The sequence below is a fragment of the Plodia interpunctella genome, chromosome 2 (genome assembly GCF_027563975.2).
Source record: "Plodia interpunctella isolate USDA-ARS_2022_Savannah chromosome 2, ilPloInte3.2, whole genome shotgun sequence".
NCBI classification, from domain to species: domain Eukaryota; kingdom Metazoa; phylum Arthropoda; class Insecta; order Lepidoptera; family Pyralidae; genus Plodia; species Plodia interpunctella.
In genome coordinates, this window is record NC_071295.1 from 6,169,922 (window position 1) to 6,196,051 (window position 26,130).

Here is a 26,130-nt window from a genome sequence, read left to right on the forward strand (position 1 = left end):
AGACTTACATCCCAGTAATATGGTCGTTATTTTTTGTTTGTATTCGGTTTGATTCGGCGGTAGGACGCGCTATTCTGCGCCGTCGAATATTGCCGATGTAACTTATAAACGTGGTAGTACTGTATCTATCAAAGTAGCACACGAAATAAGTTAAAAAATAAATGTCCATGTTAATGTTTGTAAATTAGGCAGTCGCTCGAAAAGTAAGCGAATAAAACGGCATCTATTCATGTACTTCAATTTTATTTCAATGAAAAATTCATTTTACAAAATTCTGGCATCTATAAACCAATTAAAAATAAAAAATGTTTTATTGAAAAATATATTTAAATGCATTAATCTATATTTCATTATTCAATAAAAAATAATATGTATTCAGATACAAAATAAAAATTGATAGAACTTAAATTTATATTACCTGGGTAAGTTATTTTATGATCAGTGTGTTAAAGTAAACCTGTAAAGCAGTACCACTCGAACAGTGAAAATTGTGCTAGCCTCAATATGTGCTATCCTAACGAGGGAAATAACTTATAATATTTATTGAAAGGCAGACCATATTTACTCAAATGTACAGCTACCATAATATAACAGAATATAAGCACACATTGCAAATTATGATATAGGTAAGTGTATGTACAAACTAAAAACAATACTTAACCCATCTCCATAAGTAGGTAACAATTGCTTAAATCGTCAAATATTGACAACTCGACATCGTATATATGTTGCGGTTAAACCCCGAAGTAGGGGTAAATCTAGGTTTAGCCTGCTTGATCTAGGTGCAGCCGGTCTCAGTTGGTTACACCTAGGTCTAGTCTACTTATCTTGGGCTAGACCTAAGTGTAGCCCGCTTATTAGGTTTAGCCGTTATCATCCCGATTAGACCTAGGTGTACCTACTACCTAGGCAACACCTAGGTATCCATCACCATCTGCAACCTAGGTCTAGCAGCACTTCGGGGTTTAGCCATAACATATAGCCTAGTCAGTCTATTTTTGTATACAAGACTTAGATTTTCGAAGTCGTGGATGAATAGAGACCCATAAGTAGTAGGTTGTTCTTTATATAGATTTGTGGTCCACCCGCGATTAACTATAGAAAGGGCATAATCGATGTCGAGGAAAAGGTAAAACAAAACTGCTTATTTCCTGACGTGGTGGCATGCTTGTTGTGCGTAGTCAACACACTAAAATATATTTTATGTTTGTTTAATTACACAGGTATAACAAATGAGTAGCATAGCGAAGTACATTCGTATCGTGACACCTGACAATACAGCATTATAACGTAGTAGTCTTATAAGCCATGTCTGTAGATTTTATATTGTATGCATTCACATACGTATATAGGATTTAACACAATATGTAAATTTGCAAATACTGCTGTTTTAGAAATATATCTTTATTTTTTACGTTTGTACTGTCAAATGCCAAAATACGGCTAAGTAAAAAAATTTTGTTTAATATTAAATTGCTCTGCACATTGTGGATTTCATTTTTGGTAAAAATTATATACAGTATTTAATATTCAACTACATAAAATGACGAACCAGGAATAAAGATTGAGAAATATATGATTCTCCTTATCAAAAACTATAAAACTAATCAATCATCTCTACCCTGATTTAGAGACGTTATATTGGAATTTCTTACGTTAATTTATAAAATAATAATACCACCTAAAACTTAACATTTAATACTTACAACCTAATATAAAGGCTTTGATGCCAAATTAAACTATAATTACTATACTTCTTATTACTTTAAAATTATGTCAGAGGTTGGAATAAATATTGCAAGTGTTGCCCAAATGATGTGATGCCCATATCAACGGATGAAATAGTATTGACATTTCTACACTGCATCGGTGGTCATTGAGCATTATTGCCGTTGTCGGTTTCTAAATAATTATGTCTGGTACGCATTGTACCAAAATTTTACCTAACCCTAGGATACGGGGCGGGATAGATAGAAACATAACTAAAAATTGGTACAGATAGAGTGAAGGAGTTCGAGAATTACTTTATTTTCTAATTTGGATACTAAACCCAACCTCATAAATTTTCGTTTTTTTAAGTATTAAAATAAGGCTTTGATCTATTGGTACTAAAAATATGTACTAGTTTTTTCAAACATATATTCCTGGTTCTGTCGAGATTCAAGTACGTACAAAGTTAGCGGGTGTTCCAGTGACGCGGGAACTGCAATGTAATATTGAATCGCTCTCTCGAGAGTCGAGAGCGCGAATGTGTACGCCAACGGAGCGAAAATATTTCGCAATGACATTGACCTAAACGATAACATTGCGTTGTAGTCGTCACATCACAACACCACACTGTGATCTGTTATTGTGAAAATTGTCGACTTGGAAACTTGCATTTAGCAGTTAATAGATTGATAGTACACGTGAGCACATTATTCAAAGTTGGAATTGAACATGTTAATGTTGAGGTCCTCGAAGGTAGCGGCGCCGCTCTGGTCGAGGATCTGCAGCATGTCGGACAGCTCGTGCGGCGCGTGGCCGCCCTCGGGCGCCGGCGCCGGGCCGCCCGCGCCCACGCCGCCGCCCTGCCACGCCCACATGCCTGCTGGACATTGTATACACGTCGTCTTTATTGTTATTTCAACTACACAAGGTTACAACACAACACAAGGTTGTGTAACAATACAAATCACAATAAATCAAATAAAAATATAGACATTTAAATAATCTCTTTCTAACGATGAAATATAAACATAGGTCTACAGAGAGTTAAAGCTAGGAACATTATTAAAATAAAGAATTTCCATTTGGGAATATTGTTAAAGAAGGAACAAGAGTATCATTATCACATTTTGTTTCTAATGTAAACAATGGAGTTTTATTAAAATATGTGAAATGTGTGTTGAAATGTTGTAAAATAGATAATATTATAAGAACTCACTCAAATACGAAATACAACACCATCTCTTTGGAAGTTTGATGTCCCTGATTCCTTTTAAAACTGAAGAACGCGGCAAGACAGCTGGTATTTAAGAATCTGAGCACACTTAGTTTTATCCATTCAAGCCTTAAGAGGCATGTATTTCGCTTTTGTTTTAGTAGAGGGGTTAGCCTCTATGCTCTCCTTTTAAAGAGTACTTAATGATTATTACGAATGTATTTTGACTCCTAAGTCGTGACAGCATAGCACATCACTCTCATATAAGCTCAATATAAGTTTTTGTTTTTACGGTATTTTTTTAAGGTACCTGGTTTGACAAGTTGTAAAGTAAAGTAGCCAATTATAAAGAGAACATACCATGTGCGGGGTGTGTGGGGTGTGTGGGGTGCGCGGGGTGGTAGTGCGCGGGGGGCAGGTACGGCGGCGCGGGGGGGCTGCGGGCGGGGCTGTGTTCCGCCGCCGCGCTCGCCGCCTCGCCGCTGTACGCGTACGTCTCGCCGCTAGCGCCACCGCTCTGACCACATTTAATAAATATAATATATGACAAATCATACAGATTCAGTTAGCCCCAAAGTAAGTTCGAGACTTGTGTTATGGCATAGTAATTCAATGATACAATGATTAATGGGGGTCGGGTAACCTCATACATTTGCACAGATGTGCTCAGGTCCGAGCTTTGTTATTAAAAACATTGGTTTTCCTAATAAATAAATCGCTTTTCGCTTTAGCCATCAAGTCCGCCTTGTATTTAGTATTCTGTATATTTCCTTTCTTTTGGTAATAAAGAATACTTGTTTGTATTCCACTGATATTATAAAGGCGACAATTTGTGAGTATATTTGTTACTTCTTCACACTTAAATAGCTAGGCCAATTTTTATGAAATTTGGTATCGAGATAGCTGATAGAATGAATTAACACATAAGGTAATTTTATTTCGAAAGTACAGGATTCCCGTAGGATTTAAATCCTATCCACCATCCAGATCTACTTTATAAAGCGCCATTGACTATCTGAATAGTCAAAGTCCCTTAATAAAGTAGATGGCGCTACTGTGCATAAAAAACGTAACTATTTTCTTTAATGGGATGGAGTGGAGTGGAGTTGATGGAGAAGTTATGGATTTCTGGAATATGGCGTTCGTATAAATGAACATAAGTAAGGATGAAACAGAATCAATTGCAATGTGAACAACATACGGTCCGCAGCGTGGTCCAGGTGGTGTGCGGCGGCGTGTTGGCGGGGCGGTGCGGGGAGTACTCGTAGTGCGGCGCGTACGCGGGCGCCGCGCCCGCCAACGCCGCGTCCGGCGAGCGCGCGTGTGCGCCGCCCGCGCCTCCCGCGCCTGCGACACCGACAAACAGGTTACACTACGTATACTACGCCCGGATGCGAGATCGAAATGACGATTCGCATTGCCACTCTGTCGCGGGTACAACAGTGTCTATGTGGGGCTCGAACCCACTAAAACTGCACGGACTGCAGGTACGACTGGTGAAAAAAAGCCGGACATCTGAGTGCTATGTGACTATTTTTATCTATGTAAATTAGTTGTTTAATATTTAACTAAATAAAATAGTCATTAGTAAAAAGTCATACCAATTGCCCCTAGGCGACTTGACTAAAATTTGAAGTCAGTGTTTTTACTAACAAGCAATAACATTGGAATAATATGGCTAATACTGGCGTCTGATTTTATTCAAGTGTTATTAAAAAAATCTAATAAACTTCATGAAATAAGATGCAGACGAAGTCGTGGTCATCATGGTAGTTAACGTATGTTGGTACATATGTTAACTACATGTTCTTGTAAAAAATAGACCCTTGTACAAAAAAGATGGAATAAAAGGCGTCCAAAGACGACGCCTGACTTAGAAACGGTTTGTGCAAATAATACCAAATATTTGAGTGCTTTTTAACCAGTAACAGTGTACAACAGTGTACCTGTCTGAGCATGGTGCTGCTGATGTATGGCGGAGGGCGGCTGGTAGACGTCGCGGTGCCGCAGGTGGTAGTCGTAGCTCTCCTCCGCGACCGGCTCCGCGCCCGTGCTCCCGAGGGAACGGCTGCCATCACACCACAACTCATTGCAATGGTTACAAAAATTACATATTTAAGTGCAGGTGAACTCCCATTAAGAAGTGCTCGTCCAGATTGTGTACTTAAAACCTGCACTTAACACTAAAAGAAATGTGTGAAAAAATCACGTCTGACCAGTAACCCATTGAGGAATCAAGTCATGTTTATTAAAATAATTTCCACTGGAAAATTTCCACTCTTTAGAACGAGCAGAAGTACGACAGAGAAATTACTTAAAACACTATTGCAGAAATTTAAAAAAAATTGTACAAATTATTTACATCATGTGTACATATTTTTTTAACACCATTTGGCATTTGTTATGTAAGTAAACGAAATATGTAAGTACATAAAATATATGAATTAATGAACATACAGATATAAATAACTGAAAAATCAATGAGCAGAAACTAATTACATATTACTATATTACTTACTTAGCCAAAGTATTTGTACAAACAATATACTCTACATCATCGTTGTATGGATTAAGAAAGGCGAAGGCTGATGTTCTTAACCACACCCACTCTTTACTTTTTGTTCGAAACCGGTACATTAATGATATTATTTGTCCTTTAAGCTTGAGCACTGAAACAAAAATAAAAACAATTTTAATCTGTATATGGTAGTACGATCTGAGTACGTATTGATTAATGTATACGTGTCCTACGAATGTTTTTCAACATACTTCGCCTGTGACGTAAAACGTTAGGGGCGAAAATTTGTGTGTAAGTAAGTATTTTCGAGCAAGTGTGTGACAAATAAATCAACAATAGCGCGTAAATTTTCTGTACAAGTATGTAAAAAGTTAAAAGTTTACCTTGATCAAAATTATCTCTCATGTGTTGTTGATCCTCAAGATGATAAAACTCATAGCAAAGTTTTCCAAGCAAGTCGGCGGGGGCATAACCCACGACCTGCGTGGCGCGCTGGTCCGCGAACGTGAAGCGGCCGTCGATGGAGTGCCGCGACACGAACTCTACGCCGCCCGTCGACAAACTGTTCTCGGTCGCGTTCGGCGTCGACGTCACCTTGAAAAATAAAAAAATTATAAATGATGGCTGCATTTCTAGACGCTTATTTACATGAACCCTAAAAACATTTAACATTTTGTTTTGGAAGGTGCGTTAAATTCAAGCTGACAACTTGTATCTCGTATATTATTCATCCAGTTATCGAAACAAATTTAATAATATAGTATTAAAATAATTAGTAAATTTAATAATACTGAGAGGACATTCTATGAAACTAAGCAAGCTTCCGTGTGCTAGTAATCCTAAAAGACACTTCCTGCCAAACCGTGTTGTGCGTGTGTGGAATTCTCTGCCAGAAATTGTGATAAGTGCTCCTAATATAAACCCTTTTAAAAATATACTTGATGAACATTTAAAGACACAAGTGCTGTGATATACACGAATCAGCTTTAAGCTGCTAGTGTATTAAATAAATAATAATAATAATTAAATAAAATAGTATTGGAATAATTACCTGCAGCCGTCCTATAGCTACAAGGCAGCAATGGGACGCATGGAGTTCATCTTCCACAGGGCGGTCCATCTGCATACCTGGAAACAGATCTGATGTCCCAAATACATAAAACTATCATTTTAAAAAATACAAAAAATAACCAATTATATTTAACTGTATTCGATTCTTTGTTATGATAAATATCTCGTTTTCTAGAATAGAATATGGATAAATAATTTGTTATTTTTCCCATGTCATACGATACCTGTAGGAGGCCAGTTTTTAATGTATCCGGTACAGTGTACGACGGCGTAGTTGTGTCCGTCGTGCGAGGGCCCGAGCGAGTTGCGCGCGCGCAGCCGCCCGAGGTGCGCGCCCTCGCCAGACCCGCCCACGCGCATGCGGCAGATGAACCCGCGCCGGGAACCCATCACTTGTCGCATAGATGCTACGCATTAACAAGTTTCTCATAAGGATTCGTACATAATACTTATATATCCAGACCGATTTCGGCCACAGCGACTAGGTATCTGGCTACTGAGACGAACGTTCGTGAGCTAAATGACGCAAACTGTCTCGTTATAGCATGGCTTTATTATATTTTCCTATAATTTTTTGGCAAAAATTCAGATAATGTACTATGATAAACGTACTTTTAAAAATTGGTAAAACAATAAAATAATGAACTTTTAAGAAGGTAAAACATTACAATACTAATCTTGAGTTATTAAATTAATTTACTAATACTACTTACATTGATGACCCTCTTTCTTGACAGTGCCCGTTTTTAAGTCCAATATACGCCCTGTATTTTGCGGTTCTTGAGTACTTAATTGTTCACGAACTTTCTCAACGTCGTCTGGATGTACTTGGTCATATAAGCAAGATGAATACCACTCTCCCTAAAACATATATATATATATATTTATTAACAAATTGCAACAATGCATAATATGTGTAGAATTTGATACCAGCTTTACCTGAGAATAGTTAAGTACTGGAGCTATACTGTCGCTAACATAGATAATTCGACCAGTATCACAGCTTACTACAAATAAAAAGCCATCAGCTGCTTCAAGTATTAAATGTTTCAATTCCTGGTCTGTTAAAAAAGATGGTTTGTAAGTGCCATCTGTTGAAGTATTTCCTGTACCTGTAAATATGGAAATGAAAATTTAAAACAATAAAATATTTATCAAAACTTATTTTATAACAGATGATTGTTTTCCTCTGACTGTTTATGAATAGAAGACTTGTTTATTCTTCAAGTATAATCCATAACAATTTTCATTTATGAACTGAATATGGTTTAAGGTGTTTAGGATACCTCTCAAAGCCTTCATATGTGCCACTGCCATTCGCAGTATAGTGAGTTTGTCCGGTTTTCGAGCCAAAGCCGAACATGTTGGAACCATATCAGACAGTTCCGTAATATATGCCGTCATCTTGTTTCTTCGGCGACGTTCAATTTCGCAGTGATTTTCACGGCTAGAAAAAATCATATCAACAAATATAAATTTTAATTGTATATCCTCGGCAAATCTTTAAACGCTAAAGCCTGTGAGAATGATAGCCTTTCACACAAAATATACAGGTCTTTCCCAATCTTTTTGTATAGGAACCACATGAAAATAATAAAACACGCAATAACACATGGATACTTTTCTTCCTGACCAGCTTAATTTTTGTCAAGCCAGCATTAGGGCTTGATGTTATCATAGAGAATATGCGAGCCAATGGTATGGCTACTAAAGATGCCGAAGACCATGCGAAGTGGAGAAGAAATAGTAAGAAATCCAACCCTGGGTTCCGACGCATTACGGCTGGGGAAGAAACCAGGAAAACCCTCAAATGAGAGAGACTTTTTATCTCGAAATGTTCACGGAATTGGAGCTTCGAGGCGCAGCTGGTGTTTATATTGTATTGCCTGTGCCAGACACAAAAAGCTATTTTATACTAAGTATACTATATTGACTGATATTCAAAAATATTAATCCCATTCAACGATTAGCACCTTCATACACTTTCATAATCCGATAATAATGGTAATAAGTAATATCATTACGTATTTTAAGGTGAAGGCGAGGAGCGCGAGTCGCGTGATAAGACACGTTTTCAATCATCACACGGTACCTCAGCCAACAATCAATAATAGCATGGTTATTATGGGAATTAACAATATTGTGCCTATAATGAATTATGATTTTTAACTGGCCTTCGTTTTATTGGTAAGAATTGATTGTTTTTGATGGAGTGTTGTGCAATTTACTAGTTAAGATATCTAAATTCTAATAATGCTAACATTATTTATAACCCCCTCTAAAATCTTTCCGTAAATAGTATTTAACCTACTATTTACGGAAGGATTTTAGAGGGGGTTATGGTGCATATATTTTGAATAAAGTGACTAATTAAAACATTATTAATAATGCCCGCGCATTTTGAATACGGGCATACACTAATTACAGATAATAAACATGATAACAAAAAACTTTATTACAGATTTATATATCACACTAGCTGTTGCCCGCGGCTTCGCCCACGTGAATTTCATAGCAAAATCTCAGTAATTTTATCGTGTACTGGTAAACATATATGATTCAAATTCGGATTTTTTCTCATCTTTACTTCAACGTTTCCCGCTGCGTGTCTCGTCCCGTAAACTTGTCCTATCCCGCTTCCTGCTATGTAATGTAAGTAGATATCCCGTACCGTTTCCTACATATTGTACCATCATGTTTTTTGCAATGTGTCCTGTTTCCCACTACGTGTCTCCTTCCCATTTCCCGCTCCTACTCCCACTCCCGCTTTCTGCAACGCGTGCCGTCCCATTTTCCATGACGTTTTACATTCCGGTTTATTACTAACCACAAACGTAAATTAAACATTTTTTGTATTTATTATAAACATTTAATTCTCTGATTTGGCTTGGAGTAGTATATCTTTGTTTTGTCCCTCTGTCTCTTTTCAGCATTTGACATTGAAAGAACGAGACAATACAAAGAATAACTATTCCGAGGCTAATCAGAGAATAACGTTTTTATTAATAAGGGGGTAAGTGTTTGTATAATGATCCAACAGCATTGTGACAGTCTATGAATTATCACAATGATTATACTTTTTACAATTTTCTGACCTTGTCATCTACCATATTCAGTCATTGTGGACATTATTCAAGTTGCCCGGGCATGTTTGATAACATCCGATTAATCGCTTAGTCCATAACACATACACTAAAATATTTCTTAAAGGCATTGCGAATTTTAATACTTTCACATTGTTTACTAGCCGCCCGTCAAACATAATAAATTATACACCTAAACCTTCCTCAGGAATCACACTGTCTATTGGTGAAAACCGCATGAAAATCCGTGCAGTAGTTTTTGAGTTTATCACAACAGACAGCCTGACGCGGCAGAGGCCTTTGTTTTAAAATATGTAAGGATTTTATTCACTTATAGTGAAGGTATAGACTAGTGGGATAGATGGAATAGGTATACGTAAAAAAAATATTCCAGTGTGAAGTTCAATCGAATAGATGGATAAACTAAACTCAAAAACAATAGATATACATACATCAAGTCGAAATTTGGCATAATCACGCCGATAGTGGTAAAATCAAGGTAAAATAAAATTCTCAAAAATATTTGTTTGTAGTCAAATGCCTACTATATACACTAAGCCACCATGTACCATTGAATACGCCTTTAAAATATATTATGAGCATGTGATAACCAAACCATTTCTTGCGAAATAGTTATACTCATAAGAACAAAATTTTATCAGAGTCAAGTGTCTCCCCCTCGATCTGGCAAACAGTGGTGTGAAAGATGAATCAATTTTCACTGAGATAAAACTAAGAGATACACATAATAAAACAATCTATATATCTACATTTAAAATGTCTTGAACAGTAGTTTTGGCTGTGTCCCATCTGTCAGTCAGCTACAGAAGAATGTTAAATGTACATATGTATATTGGTGATAGATTGATGTTGATGAGTTTGTATGTATGATACAAATAATAAGTATAATACCAGTTTAGTCTAAAACATTCATAATTTGGTATATAGTTACCTTTTAAGGAGTATAGTTAAGCACTGAGAGAGGATTTCTCGTAGTTGCCACCAGAATAGGAAAAATGTAAGCAGGCAAAAGCTAGTGGCCTATATGTATATCAATATGTATTACCTAGCGAAGCGCTCCTTATCTTGAATATTGTCCTCCTCCATCCTTGTGTATTTTCCGCCACTTGCGTCGTCTTCATCGGATCTATTATCAAAAAACCAATGTATGATGTGAATAGAATCCTAATAAAATGATTTAGTAACTCTCTTTTCACATCCTATTAATATTATAAATGTGAATAAAGTCTCATTTTCTAGGAGATGTTATTTATGTTTGTATTGTCAACACTATTTTTGACATATACACTTTACACATAACATGGATTTAGTAAGAACTTCGATGGAGTACCTACTAATTCCATGACACATAATTATATTAAATACTAGCGATACTACTGATGCCCGCGACATCGTTCGCGTGGCCGAACAACGTAACATAACGAACATAATTCAAGATTGAACATTCATATGCTCTTTGGACAACCCTTTGTGGTTTTTGGACTGCATAAATGAAATTGTAATTTTATGGAAATAACAAATAAAAAAAATTTAAGGAGGAGCGAGAGAGAGGTAAGAAGTCAAAATGATTAGAGAACTGTACAGACAAAAAATGAAATAAAAATAAATAAAATATATTTCCTAATGGTTTAGCTGGCCATTATGACTTTTCTTCAGGTGTTCCAAATCACTGATTTTTTATACACAACAGGAAATGCTCATCAAGCTGAAAAACTTTTCATTTTTTTATTTCCTATAGTTTAGTTGGACCATCATGGGTCAGCATCAGGTGTTCTAGATCTTCGATTTTTATACCTCAACAAAAAATGCTTATCAGACTAGTACATTATGAACTTATGGTTGGTGTAACATTATAGACATTAATAACTCACCCAACACTGCCCGCACGGCGCTTTTGTATATCCTTTGTTGGGTCAGCCCCTGTTGACATAAGAAACACACATTTTTTGTTATTAGTTTCTTAAATATAAAGATATTTTATATATAAAATGTTGTAAAAAACATTTATTGAGAACTTCAAATTAAACTGACAGAAAAGTTAATGGTAAGGCGATAAAATCTGATCAAGGCTATAACGAATTATAATCACTTTCTCAGGGTGTTGAAATTTTTAGATTGCTATAACTAATATAGGCAAAGCATGACACATAAACATTTAACTATTATTGAGCCAACTCATCAAAGTTGCATGTTTTGTTGATACCACAGAAATCGCTATGATCGCTGGCACAATAAAATTCTACAGCTCGTCAGCAATGTTGTTACTACTGTATGTATTAGCACACAAATTATTATATAATTTACGTAATATACTTGGAAGTATCTATCTAAATTAATATAATGTTACTCAAAATGGAATAGGTTGGCAGATTAGCTATTATTAAATTTGATATTTCAATTTTTGTTCTAATAATTTCATGTCCTTTGCGTCGCTAACAACGCGTCACGCAGAGCAACGTCAAATTGAAAATAGGTCGATGTCTCGATTACAAATTCATTATTTGTATTGACTGCAAACTGAAAAGCAATGCAAATACAAATGTTTCATAATTTATTCTAATCCTCGTGTATACAGAAATTCAATGTTATAAAATAAAAGAATAAAATGGTACTTCGATTACATACCGGGGATAGTTGGGGCCACGGCAGACATCGGTCAAGAAACACATTAGTCCTCTTTATATTAAACTACTTATAATTTAATTTCTTGCAATAAGTCACTATAATTTATATTCAATCTGCACAAAAATCACACTGTTTATATCATTATTACATTAACACAACACAGTCGCCATTTTTAATTTTTCATTTGATTTTGATTTGATTGAACTTGAAATGTGTTGCCAACGTTGATCGAAAAAATCTTTTGATAATATTTTCTACCATACTCGCTGGCTGGCGTTAGGCTGGATAAACACGAAGCCATACAAGGACCCAGCCCACCTGCCATGCAGCCATACCCCTTCAACGACTAAGACTACGACATGTATTTAGTAAGTCCTTCGTACAACCAGAGTACCAACTAATAGGGCATATTACGCAAAGCTCAGCGCAGATGGCGCTACTGGTACAACTAAGGTATACAAATATTGCCAATGGAGGCAAAAAGCGCCAATTTTCGATATATTTGCAGATTTACGACCAAAATACCTTCTACGCAATCGTGGTGCGAGTTTAAAGGAAAAAGAAAAGATTTTGTGGATTATTCTGAAAATAATAACACTATTTTAGGTTGTATGTTGTTGTTATGTTCTGCATTATTTGATCAACTGTGGTCATCAACTTGATTTTGACTGCAGATCTTACCTGTATGAATTCCATATTTTAATAAGTCTTCACGTGTGAATTGTTCTGAGCTTCTTTTGGACCGTTTACTGGCTCGAAAATTTTACAGCTTGAGGCGTTCCATATTCATAGTTTGAGAAGTATTTTTATCTTATGGAAAACTATATTTCCCAATATTTCGGCACCCGAATATGCTACATAGTTGTAGATTTTCACAAACGAATGCTTACATAATGAAAGGATTAATAAATTACTCTAAAATAAACGTTTTAATCGACATAGCACAAGGCGGCAAAGCTTTTGTGTAACTTACATACCTGTACTCTGGCGGGATGAATGTGCAATTTAATACTCCCTGTTGGCAATGTTTGTTAACCTAGTCGTACCAATATCGCCATCTGTACTGAGCTTTGCGTAATATGCCTAATAGGTATATATCATACAAAATGGCAGATTCGGAGTACCTTCTAAATCTATGGCCGCACGTAATGAGGGACAAAAGATATCAGTGTTCTGTCTCTTTCTTCTCATGTATTTTTAATACGCACATCTCCTTCTTGTAAGTGCCAAATAATATGACGAGTGGTCTATACCTTCTCCCATACCGTCTCTGTCTACTTCACGACGATCGTATTCAGTTCGTGTGGCGTATAACGGTGTCACTTTTTCTATTTTCTATTGGTATTGGTAGGATTTCACCACGAGATTTAAAATATAAAATTTATTAATTTACACAAAAGTCACAGTTTATTATAGTATAGAAACACATTAGTTACTGAACCAAATAAAAATCTTGATGCAATGGACATCACAGATAAATGAACATTTGTTTATTTAATAATATATCGTATTGTTCATAATATATTTTTTACATTTGGTTAATTCCAAATCAACGAATTAGGGTCATATGGGATACCTATCGTGTACGAGCGTATTTTTTACATCGCGTTTGAAAGCTGTTATTGCCTTGTTGAAAAATTAAAATTGGTTAGTAGAGCGAAAATTAAGGGCCGTGGTGGACAGGTTCTAAAAGCCTTAGCTTTGTCTATCTGCTCTACTCTAGAGTGCTCTACTCAGAAATGCTTTTGGATTACTTATGGTTCGTTGGACAAAACTCGTTAATATCCACTGCAAAGCTTTCGATCTTTTTGAGCGGCAAGACCTCGCCGCACATCATGTTTGCTAATTTTATACCATACATACAGGCAGGAGCCCTTTCATCCCGGAAAAAGTACCTTAGGGAAGTGATTGCGTGGGTAAAAGTTAAAATGTCGCAACATAGGACGAATGTTGCGACTTTTTCACTTTTACGTTTTACGTAAATGTCTACTGAACCTACTTTTAGACAACAATAAAGTATAAGTAGTTTTTATTCGTTTATTTTTAAAAAGAAATTCCGACAGTTGCTGATTCTTTTTAGTATTTTTGATCAATTTACCGATAGTTGAATGAAACTGGCAAACGATAATTATTATTTTAAATTTTTGTGTGTTTGACAATTTAGTTTTCTACCTATATCAAGTTATTTATCAAATTTCCAATTAGTTATTTTCGGAATCAAGTATGCTTCAAATTAGCAGAAACAGATCTACAAAAATAATCTAAGAAAATGGATGGAGAACCAGAGGGATTATCGGATACGGCGACCAATTGCAATTTGGCGTCCGCCACAGAATCACTTTCTGACAAACATCAGGCCAAATTGGATTCATTAGAAAAAAAGGCGGTACACTTAAGGTAGTAACCTACGTAATAGCTACATATTTTGAAATACCTACTTATATAAATAACACGTGTATTTCACAATTAATTTAAAAAACAAGGAACTTCGATAAACTTATTTCAAGCCAACTAGATTTTATGTTATAGTAATTCTGAGGTTTTAAGCATTTTTATGAGGAGACTCGCGGATTTCAGTTCGAGAAGTAAACTGCACCATACAGCTGCAGCTACGTATAGTACCGATATTATTATAAAAATAAACGCTCTATGAGGACGTTTTTTGTGAATATGCGAAATTTATCTATTGAACTAAATTCGGTAAATAGGTAGCAGAAAGTTCTGTATTCAGATCTGAGTTAGGAGAAATAGGTATGCCTACCACTTCGGGACGCTGGATTGTTATCACTTATCGCCACATGAACAACGCCGAAGATACGAAATCCAAAATCGGTTAATCATAATTATTCTCTGTTTATATAGGTATCCTTTTATTCATAATAAAGTTAAAGCATACTTTAGCATGTTTTTAGGTAGTTAAAAACTTTTTTATGAAAAACGGGCTAGTGTTGCAAGCTATTAGATTTGTATTTTGTTTTATTATACTTTTGGTCCTTTGAGCCGGATGATGGCAAATTAACTAAAGGGCCTAACTTATTAACACTCCTTTTACTAGATTTTACCCAGTGTAGAAAGTTAACGCTATTCTAATATGACAAAAATATTCTTAGATAGTCCAGTTCAAGACTATTGTCCAGTTTTGATCTATATTGACTAATCTCTAGCGAACGTTTTTTGTACTAGGTAACATCGGTGGAAGGTACATGTCACCTAGTGCTAATTAAATTGTCCCTTTTTTCGCATAATTTATTTTGTCCTATTGATCTGTGGCATACCGGTTTTGGCATAACATATTTTGGCGTAAAAGGTCTAAGGCATTATTGATTTTTGGCGCATACGGACAAATATGGCATAATGTAAACCACTAGAGATCCCCAATAATATTTTGTATAGTAGTTTTCATAGTCTCCATATCACCACTTGCTTCCGGTGAAGGAAAACATCGTGAGGAAACCTGTACACTGGTGGACATTTTAGTTCACTAGTGTGTATGCGACTACCTGTCAATAGATGTCGGTAAGTTGTCGTAAAAGTTATGTGAGATGCCTTTAGGTGACTTAAATAAAAATCTGATATCAGTGTTAGCTAGCTACACACTCGACATGATGATGATTAAATTTTGTAGTTACTTACATTCGCATCCCTTACAGGTTGGTTCTTGAAAAAGATTTCAAGGCTGCTGATATAAAATGGAGCTTGTTTGTAGCAGCTGCATTTAGTTTTAGATATGAAAGTTGCCTCAGACCGTTTCCTCCTGCTTACTTAAAAAATGGAATCAAAGATATGGACACTTTAGTAAGTTTATCATATTAATATAGTCAAAATACCATGTACCTCTATATAAAAGTATTCATGTAGTATAGCTACCTGTGGTACTTACCTACTTTTTAATTACAATTGTATGTATCAACCTGCCTACCTACGTATTATCTATAAGCATTTTCCATAATGTGGTGTTGGAATCTCTCAAAAATTCTTTACTGACTTTAATTTTTTTTCAAACCCCAATATTTTTATTGCCAAAATTGTGTATAACAATAGGTATAGGTATGTATGTGGATTGACTTCTGTAGGTGGTACCTATTTTAGGACCAACAGTTTGCCTTTTCAGGCATGCAATGTGTATATAATTACATCTTTATCATTATCTTAAAAGACGGTACAAACAACACAATAGAGTTGAGTAATGCTATAAAGTAAAATAAAATTTGACAGCTATACGTAACCATATGAAACTAATAATTTTATTTATATTTCAATTCAAATAAACAATGCAAATGCAAAAAAATCATTTCAATATTGAAAACTTATGATTATAAGTAGTCACCCACAATCCTTATGTTTCAGCTTAGTGTTGTGACTGATGTACCAGCTTTGGACCTAGTCTTGCAACAGTTAGACAATCTGGAGAATTTGACACAAATAAGTGACATAGTGGACTTGCTCTTTTATGTACTTGTACGATTGAAAGAACCAAGTTTAAAAACAGTTCCAACCGAAATTGTGAGCGCTATTTTTATATGTAATTACTTAGGTACTTACCTAACTAAGTACATACAAAATAAATTTTACGAGGACGGCGGATTATGAGGTCGTTTGATTTATAATTAGATTCATAATATATTTATTCAGTCATCAGAAATATGATTATGATTAATAGAAATATGATATGGTTTCAGCATGACTCTTTAATTGAAAATCTTAATTTCGGAAGAAATGCACCAAAACCGCAACATATTTTCCAAGTAAATTACTCATTCAAATCAACTACCGAAGCTAAATGGAAAGAACTGTCAAAAAATCATCATATATTTTTCGCATTCCACGGAAATCGCTTGGAAAATTTTTATACTATTCTCCATTTTGGTTTGCAACAACATTTGAACAAGGTATGTTACGATTACTTCGCAATAGCAAAAATGTCTAGGTAAACTTGACTTTCCTTTAACTGTAGCTTTCCGCAATCAAACTAAGTAGGTATACGATTTCTAAAAAAGGGCGGAAGCACGGCAAACCAGGAGCTCGGGTAACATCCCGGACTTCCTTCCTACGCGCGATTTCATTTTGAATTTGAACGACCCAGTGCGCGGTGGTAGAGTTGGACGCGTCGGACGTCAAATTTAACATCATATTATTTTCCTTCACACTGTCTGTCCATATGTAATAGGTCTTGAAAATTATACAATGGATTTTAATGCAAGTTTTTTAAATAGATAGTATGATTTCTAAGGAAAGTTTAGGTGTATAATTTATTAAGGTTTTAGCCGAGCGAAACCAAGACCGCTAATACACCATAATTGTAATCTCAAGTATAGAATAAATGTAACTTATTTATTAGTTTATTTTAGAATACGTTGCTGGGAAATGGCGTTCACTTGTTGCCTGAGGTGAATACGACAATGCCGTTCAGTCATGGTGGATTCGGATGGGGCGCAAGCTGCATCGGAGGGCACCTGTCTTGCATCGCTATGTGTGAAGTTATTGATGCTCCCGAGGGAATCAACTATCAAAAACCTGTGTCTAATGAAGGTTTAAAAGATACCATAATACAATATCTATTGTCTTCTGGAACTCTATACATATAATTTCCTTGTATTTTTAAGGCGATGGTGTATACGACGACTTGAAAAGTAAGCATGTTGACAATGTATATGACGCTGCTGCACTAGCACAATACATAGTGACGAATTGCGACTTGGTTAGAATCCGCTATCTCCTGGTGTACGCCAAACAACCAACATCTATGCGGTTCCCCACTGCAAGCACGAATAGAAACGGCAAGTAACGATTTTTCATTGAACTATGCTTAGATTGTACGAAATGTAGGTTGAATGGACCTTAAGAGAAAGTTGAAAAACCTAAACTAGATGTATATAAGTACAGTGAGTCGTTATTATTTCCTAAAAATAAGGTTTAAAAGCCGACCGTACATTAGTTGTATTTTTAATATTCATTATATTACACTTTCCGGCGAAGTACGGCGATTGCTTTATTAAAAATTGAAAAATATGATACCTACATACTTATTTATAAACAAAAGAGAGATAACTAGTAGTACCTATAGTAACAAGTATCAATGTACCGTGCCAAAGTTGTTGTGTTAGTAATAACTAAATGGATATTAAAAATAAGTACTTAGATGATAGGTACTTTGCAAACAATTTTAACGCAAATATGAAAATAGATTTGTTTTTGATTTGATGTTGACGTTTGACCTACTCGATTGTTTTCTTTCAGCTGGTGGTTTTCGTCAATGGCTTTCCAGGCATAAATTATTTTCAATATTGCTTGGCTACGGACTCATGCTAGCAACTATTGGTTTTGCTAATAATCAACCTATTCAGTATTATTATAAATTTCTATTGAAAAAACTGGATATAGCATATAGTAACGTAAAAGTGTGAAAGTTATTTATCTGCCTATGATAAAAAAACACATCAAGCATGCAATAGGTATCTTTTCTGTGAATTAAGTAATATTTTAGTGTAATTACTTTTTAATATATGATATATTTTGTAAAATTAAAGTTTGTATGTTTTATAAATATTTTATTACACATATGTGGTTTTCTATACTTATTTGTACTTTTAAAAATAAATTAAAAACAGCATAATGTAAATTTTAATGCAATTGTCACAAAGAACGAAATTGTTGAATTGAGAACAATGGTCGTTACGGTGCTTCGTCACGGACAAGAGCAAAATCATTGCACGATCTGATTTTTATTGTGTCGAATGTTCATCCAAATATAATGGACTTCCAGTTTCATCGTTTTCATCCTGCGAACGAACGTCACATTTTTAAGTACTTTAAGCATTGGCACACAGATAAACGATCATCTTTGTCCAATATCTGATTTTTTAAAATGCGGACAGTGAATAATTTATTTGTAGTGTGGTGTTTCTTCACTATAACATACAAAACAGTAATAACCCAGGATCCTGTTGCAATTATACCACAAGGACGCATCGTCGGTGTAAGTTTTTTGTTCTTAGTAAATATATTTCATACAAATCGCACTCGACTTCTCTTCACTCTTCAGCAGCATCTAGTTTTTAAAATAAATAATTTACACCGTGTAGTATTTTTCGTACCAAATTACACAATTTTAATTAAGTATGTACTCTTTAGGGAAACGTAGGTCCAATTTGGAGTTCCCTTTATTTGAAAAGCTTTTAAATCAACTCTGTACCATATGGCATACCTATGGGTAAATAAGTAGTGTAATTAATTAGGTATATTAATGGTTCCAGATCAAAGTGTACGCAGAAGGAACCTTGAACCCTATAGAAATATTTTTTGGAGTGCCATATGCAATACCACCAGTCGGCCGATACAGGTTTGCAGTAAGTATGACAGTTGTAGTGCGGTAACATGAAATATTCAATTATACATTTTATAAGTATATTATATTATTTTACGGTGATTTCAACATTCTTATAACAACTTCTGTCTAGGCGCCTGAAAGACACACTGGTTGGAGACGTAGTACGTTTTTCGCCAATCGCATGCCACCATTGTGCCCACAAGTTGGTTACGATGAAAATAATAATATAAGCGAAGACTGTCTCTTCCTTAATATATGGACATCACGGGTAAGTGTGATAAATATTACCTCTGTATTAATTTTGTGAATGTAGGCTACTTTCACACGGAAAATAAAGGAGGAGCACTCCATAGTGACCTATTAAATCCTCTTGACAATGTTTCAGATAGCGTGCCGATGGAAAATCGCTGCCAGTGCTCGTATTTTTTTATAGTGAAACATGGTTAGATGGAGGAATCTCACTACCTTGCCAAAATCTAGCAGCAGAAGGTGTTGTGGTTGTTACGGTTTCTTACCGCCTCCATCTTTTAGCTTTTTTTACACTAAAATCTTCAGAGGCTCGCGGAAATCTGGCACTTCTCGATCAATATTTGGCTCTTCTGTGGATACGTGATAACATAGCAGCATTTGGTGGAGATCCTACTTCTATTACTTTGGCAGGACATTCTGCCGGAGCTGACAGTATACTTTATCATTTAGCTTCACCTCGCTCAGTTGGTGAGTATTATTCTGACAAATCACACAGATTGAGCTAGCCCCAAAGTAAGTTCGAGACTTGTGTTACAGGATATAAACTCAGTGATACTATATTTTATAGCATATAAATATATAGATAAACATCCAAGACCCGGGTCAATCAGAAAAATATCACTTTCCATCATGACCAGACCGGGGATCTAACCTCTCGGTTCAAAGCAAGCGCTTTACCACTGCGCCACCGATCTCGTCATTATGTTTTGACAATTGAGGACAAGGGTAAGATGATGTTTCACTGAATTTGAAAGTCTTGTGACAGGTTTGTTTCAGAGAGCTATTATCATGTCTCCCAAAAATCCTTGGAAAATATTAGAAGATAACTATAAGTATGCAAATGTGACAGAAAAAACTTCCAGAGAGGTAGCACAAATCTTCGGATGTGAGGGAAAATCCGATAAAGAAATTGTACTTTGCATGAGAGCACGGCCGTTGTCAGATATTATGACATTATACTCTGTACGTACAATATATATTATATCCCAACTAATATTACAAAAGCTAAAGTAAGTTTATTACGTCTTCACGCTTTAATCACGAACCATATTGTAATTTCGCATACAATAAGCAAGTAACTAGTTAGTTTAGTAGTACGGAGAAGGTCATAGGTAGAATACTTTATATCCCGGGAAAAATAACTGTTTCCGTGGGAAATGACGCAGGAGGAGCCGCGATCAAAGTCTATTCCTATAGAAATATGTAAACTAGTTTTAATCTATATTTTCGATACCTATCGTATTTAAATCTAATCAGAGTTGATGAAAGTAAATAATAGTCGTTGTGGTCGCCGTGAAATAACGGTGGCGCGGGCCCGGCGTTGGGAGGTATTTGTTTTGTTCATAGTGTCAGGAGTAGAATCAGGTACCTATTAGGTAGGTCTAGGTAGTACCTACCGAAATGTGAATTTTGTTCATTGACTCGCATTAGGTCGTGTGTTATTGAACAAAAAATTGACCTTTTTTTTTTCAGAACGCCTCTTGGGGTCCAATGCTGCAGCCAATACCTGATGATTTTTTATCAGAATCTGAACAATATTTACCAACACCGTTGACAGTTGCGCTATCCTCAAAACAAAGCATGCAACTTGACCTACTTTTAGGTGCCACAGACCTTGAATCTATAAACTACAAAGGTTAGTGTTTTACATCGCTTTATATTCGAAATGTACAAACTTAATTTAGACACTTAGGTAGTTTTGGTATTTAGATTAGAATGGTAACACTTCATTACAAAATCAGTTACCTACCTAAATAGGTACTACAATGTTATGATGTGGAACTTGAAGTGGTTTAATGAATTTTAATTAGGGTAATAATATGGAAGGCACGGTATTTGTCTATCTGTCCGTCTGTCAATCAAGAAGCTTCAAGTGGTTTACATTTCACAATATATGCGATGATATGTGATGATGATATGACAATATTTAGGTATATCGCTTACAAGGCAATCAAAACCTATAGTATAGGTACCCAATTCCCATTGACCTAGAGTCATGTACCTAATAATACATCACAGTAATACATCTGAAAACTGTAAATTTTTAAGTTCATTATTATAAGAAGCGATTTGTCCGGAACCCTCAGTTTGTGAGTTCAATTCGCACTCGGCCGGTTTTATTTTTAAATAATTAGATACTTTTATTTACTTTCCAGATGAACGCATTGAAGAACTAATTAAACAGAGCCCTTCTCAGATCCACGAATACACTACCGCTGTTGTCGTTCCAAAATTATTACAGATGTTGACAATACAAAGGCCTGAAGCATTATCTACGGTTAGTTCTCCGACACAAGATGATCACGATGAATTACTTTTGTCTTGTAATATTTTTTTTGCAATGCCAGAAAATGCAAAAAAAAAAACAATCAATTTGTTCATTAAATACAGTATGAAATTTTTTAAACTGGTTCACTCACATAGGTATGTGAGTGTGTATTAATTTTATCATGGGTTTAGGATGTTTTCTAAAATTAATAGAATAAATAATGCCAAATGAAATTTTCAGCTGATCCAAGCGATAATTTGGGAATACTGGGGAACAATGAAAAAGAAAGACAGCGAGCGAAATTCTCATGAAGCCATTGAAAATCTTGCACGAGTGGAGTCTGCTGCAGTATGGGGAGCCGGCAACGCCCTATTGGCAGCCAGATTAGCGAGGAGAGTATCCAGACTCTTTGTCTATCGTTATTCACAGTCGACTAAAGTTGATCTTCGCGGAAGACAATTGAATTATACAGGTAAATAAAAAATAAATATAAATATAATATTAGGACAAATCACACAGATTGAGCTAGCCCCAAAGTAAGTTCGAGACTTGTGTTATGGGATACTAACTCAACGATACTATATTTTATAACAAATATATAGATAAACATCCAAGACCCGGGCTAATCAGAATAAGATCATTTTCCATCATGACCCGACCGGGGATCGAACCCGGGACCACTCGGTTCAGAGGTAAGCACTTTACCAGCTGCGCCACCGAGGTCGTCAAAAACTCACCGAGGTACTTTTTATCATTGATAACTACTTGCTAATATATGTACACATATACATACTTAAATAAATCCTATACTTACCGACATTAATTTCCAGGAGCAATACATGGCTCTGACTTATTAGCGCTTTTAGGAGATACATTAATGCTCCAAGTTGCCCGACGCCCCACAACGAATGAAGAAAAGCAGATTTCTGCATTATTTCAACATTACATTATACAATTCGTTAAGTATGGGTAAGTAGATATAGTTAAATAATCCTCAGATCTCGCCCGGCCCGATCGGATTGCGATCTTGTGTTGTTCAGTTGTCATATCAAATTCACTAAACTAAAAAGTTGGTTCTATACTTGCAGATCTCCAGCACGAGATAATGAATGGATAAGGTATAAAGTCGGAGATGCACAAATTCATGATATCGTTTACAGTAGAGATAATATTAGGAATAAACGTAGTGCAGCAAGAGATATAAGTTTTTGGCTACAATATCTGCCACAACTTGCAAATCTTCTTCCAACTTTAGAGCGCACAGAACAGTTAAAATCGGAAAAAGGCAAGTTATTAACTTAGAAAGTACTTATATTATATTGTGTTAATTTGTGTTAGGTTATGTGGGTGTTTATTTCTCACCACGTTAACCTCTAGTTGGATTTCGAAAAAAGTTAAATCTAGATGAAATACAGAAATGTAGATATTAATGATAACTACCTATGGCTATTCCAATTATTCCTTTTTAAAAGTCATGTTTGAAAAAACGCATAAGTATAGATACCTTTTTTGATAACAACCAAATCAGATCACTGCTAACCAGATCGCGCATCAGTTAATACTCAACGGCAAGCCCGTCACACGTAAGCAGATATGAGCTTTCAAAGAATACCATCAAGGAATATAATCAGGCTGTACACAAGTTAATAGAAGAAAAAAAATTGTGTAAATGTAGTTGGGCCACTGAAAAGCAGGCTGTGGAAGCGTCCTTAACTGACAATACTGCTAGTGCAGCAGCCTCAATCATGACAGAGTCTGAGTTGCTTCCAGAGACTTCGCCCCCTATACAGGCGTCCCTGGAAGCTTCTCAGATAGACTCGACCATCATTACTAATTCTAGTTCTTCGGTTAGGTCAGATCCTATTGACTGTAAGACCCCAAGAACGATTATTTACTCAGATGAATTGGGCATTAACTTAGGTCCGTTGGTGTCAAATTACACTACACAAAGTGTTAGCAATATATGTATGCCAGGAGCTCATATTTCTCAAATTATGTCTAGAATAAAATGTGAAAAAATAGACAGTAATACCACATTAATATTAACTATAGGTAATGCCTCAAATGTCTCCCGTTTAGACATTAGAAATTGCATTGATATTTTATCTGAAATAGAGAACTCGGGTGTTGGTCAGATAATATTTAGTCTATTTCCTTTTACTAAAAATATCTCTAATAATAAGTATATACACTCCATAAATACATGTATATACAACTTGACTTGGAAATTTAAAAAATTATACATTTTGGACCTGAATAAATATATAAATAATTGCATATATAACAATGGTACTGTGTACCTATCTTATAGATTTAAGCTGACCATTGCTAAACTCTTAGCATTCAATATTTATAGACCCGTTATAGCCGATATAACGAAATTACCAAATATTAGTACAAGTACTAATAATTTAGTTTTAAACTAGATAATAAGACAGCGGTGAAGCCCTCCTATTTAAATATAAGAATTCTTTAGCTACCAATAATAATATTAGCAAAGAATTTACCTCAAATTAAATTATTAGCGCAGTTTAATCTCTAAAATGTGGCAAAGCTTCGGTAGTAGACAATATATATCCACAGAACTAAAAAACCTCGGCGCGATTGCCATATCGTGGCTCCTTCAAATGTTCAATAATATATTAGTTTCTGCACGTATTCCTAGACTCTAGGAAGTCAAAAGTTATCGCCATCCTCACCCGGTAAACCATTGGATGACCCGAAAATCTTTCGGCCCATTGCTTTACTTTACACCAATCCAACTTTATTTTACTTTACACCACCAACTTATTTCGGAACAAGCTGATTTCAAACCTGGGAAATCTTGCACTAGCCAAACCTCACTGACACAATTTATTGAAGATGGTTTCGAGAATGGTCTTTGTCATCATTAGGATTTTTGTTTTTAGGAACTGATTTTACAATGGCAATTATTCAATTATTTATTATACTTATTATAGCTGTAATTATTGGCAATATGTAAGGTATAACGTAAGCAATTAAAAATATTTTTTTTTAACATACCTAGGTATTACATTTGTTTTTAAATTGTAAGAAATTGATTGAAAATAAGTTTGTAAAAACGGATTTAATCGAAATAGTCGAGGTATCAATTTTTTTAATTTTAAAAATGTTATTTGTATTTGATATTTATTGTGTAAATGGTTTGAATGCAGACCTTAGACTTTTTACCCTCAACGTAATTATTCGCCGCATGGTGTACCTACCTAGTTACGTTATGCCTCGTCTAAAATGCTCCGCTTCGCTTTACATCTTGGTGTACCTATAATCTAAAATGTTTAATTAGTTCTGAAAATAGACGAGACTTTTTTTGAGCTTTCTCCTTTGATGGTATTTTATAAACATTTCATTTCATAAATTTCTTTCAATTTTCAGATGAAAACCGATTACGCGGAGGCGTGTTTGCAATGTGCGGGGTATCGGTCGTGTTACTAGCATTGCTCATCATCTGTGTCGTCTTATTACGCAGAGAACAAATGCATCGATCTTATGCCGCAAGTGAAATGCATCACTGACTTTGAAACATACCTACACAGTTTTCCTCTATCGTATTTGTATGCTATTGTGATCTACTTAAGTTGCATTAAAGTGTATGAACCCATTCCTGATTTTTCAAAATTAGGTACCTAAAGGTACCCCAGAAGGTTACATATTTGATCGAACATGAATCTAGTAACAACCAATTTTGTTAGATGTTTTAAGTATGTAATAGAAGGGGCTCTATTTAAGTCAACTATTTTTATAAAGGTATATTTTTATATTTCAAATTAATCCCTTAATCTATCTAATCATCTTTTATTTGGGAATTTTCAGAATCGGTTGCTGCGTGACGAAACGGAAGTGACGAAATAAAAATACGTTAATTTAGTTTAAATTTATCATCATTGTGTGAAGAAATAAATGTAGAATTCATAAATAGATACATGTAAAGGTAAATATTCTTCAAAATAAAATAAATTGTCATGAATGTGTAATGATATCAGACACAGTTCCGTTACGTCACAAAATGTTTTCGGGTGTTAA

The 26,130-nt window shown here is 35.3% G+C and overlaps 3 protein-coding genes across 7 annotated transcripts; 2 read left to right on the plus strand and 1 right to left on the minus strand.

Annotated features, from left to right (window-relative positions):
* Positions 1 to 226: 226 nt before the first annotated feature.
* Positions 227 to 12,450, minus strand: tgo (tango). 4 transcript variants are annotated; one of them, XM_053757477.2, is made up of 14 exons: positions 12,242 to 12,450; positions 11,488 to 11,536; positions 10,662 to 10,742; positions 7,799 to 7,959; positions 7,452 to 7,624; positions 7,226 to 7,373; positions 6,737 to 6,919; positions 6,493 to 6,581; positions 5,825 to 6,035; positions 5,442 to 5,592; positions 4,870 to 4,991; positions 4,125 to 4,270; positions 3,284 to 3,440; positions 227 to 2,587 (listed from the first exon to the last, which is right to left on the minus strand). In XM_053757477.2, the coding sequence occupies exons 1-14, from the start codon at positions 12,267 to 12,269 to the stop codon at positions 2,418 to 2,420; spliced, it is 1,869 nt and encodes a 622-aa protein (XP_053613452.1). In that variant the 5' UTR covers positions 12,270 to 12,450; the 3' UTR covers positions 227 to 2,417. The 4 variants fall into 4 exon arrangements, with proteins under 4 accessions (XP_053613452.1, XP_053613443.1, XP_053613460.1 ...); XM_053757468.2 differs by having other exon boundaries at positions 227 to 2,590; XM_053757485.2 differs by having other exon boundaries at positions 227 to 2,590; positions 6,493 to 6,569; positions 12,242 to 12,449.
* A 1,880-nt stretch (positions 12,451 to 14,330) lies between these two features.
* On the plus strand, positions 14,331 to 18,799 carry Parp16 (Poly(ADP-ribose) polymerase 16). The gene is made up of 7 exons (XM_053760579.2): positions 14,331 to 14,638; positions 15,892 to 16,036; positions 16,589 to 16,744; positions 16,921 to 17,130; positions 17,590 to 17,770; positions 17,845 to 18,018; positions 18,479 to 18,799. Exons 1-7 carry the CDS (start codon positions 14,511 to 14,513, stop codon positions 18,643 to 18,645), a joined length of 1,161 nt encoding a protein of 386 aa, XP_053616554.1. The 5' UTR covers positions 14,331 to 14,510; the 3' UTR covers positions 18,646 to 18,799.
* On the plus strand, positions 18,556 to 26,037 carry LOC128678770 (uncharacterized protein). 2 transcript variants are annotated; one of them, XM_053760567.1, is made up of 13 exons: positions 18,556 to 18,693; positions 19,135 to 19,217; positions 19,495 to 19,587; positions 19,699 to 19,836; positions 19,958 to 20,285; positions 20,584 to 20,780; positions 21,291 to 21,453; positions 21,974 to 22,095; positions 22,327 to 22,558; positions 22,917 to 23,055; positions 23,175 to 23,371; positions 25,483 to 25,661; positions 25,921 to 26,037. In XM_053760567.1, the coding sequence occupies exons 1-12, from the start codon at positions 18,663 to 18,665 to the stop codon at positions 25,620 to 25,622; spliced, it is 1,863 nt and encodes a 620-aa protein (XP_053616542.1). In that variant the 5' UTR covers positions 18,556 to 18,662; the 3' UTR covers positions 25,623 to 25,661; positions 25,921 to 26,037. The 2 variants fall into 2 exon arrangements, with proteins under 2 accessions (XP_053616542.1, XP_053616535.1); XM_053760560.1 differs by lacking the exon at positions 25,921 to 26,037 and having other exon boundaries at positions 25,483 to 25,698.
* The last annotated feature ends 93 nt before the right edge of the window (positions 26,038 to 26,130 follow it).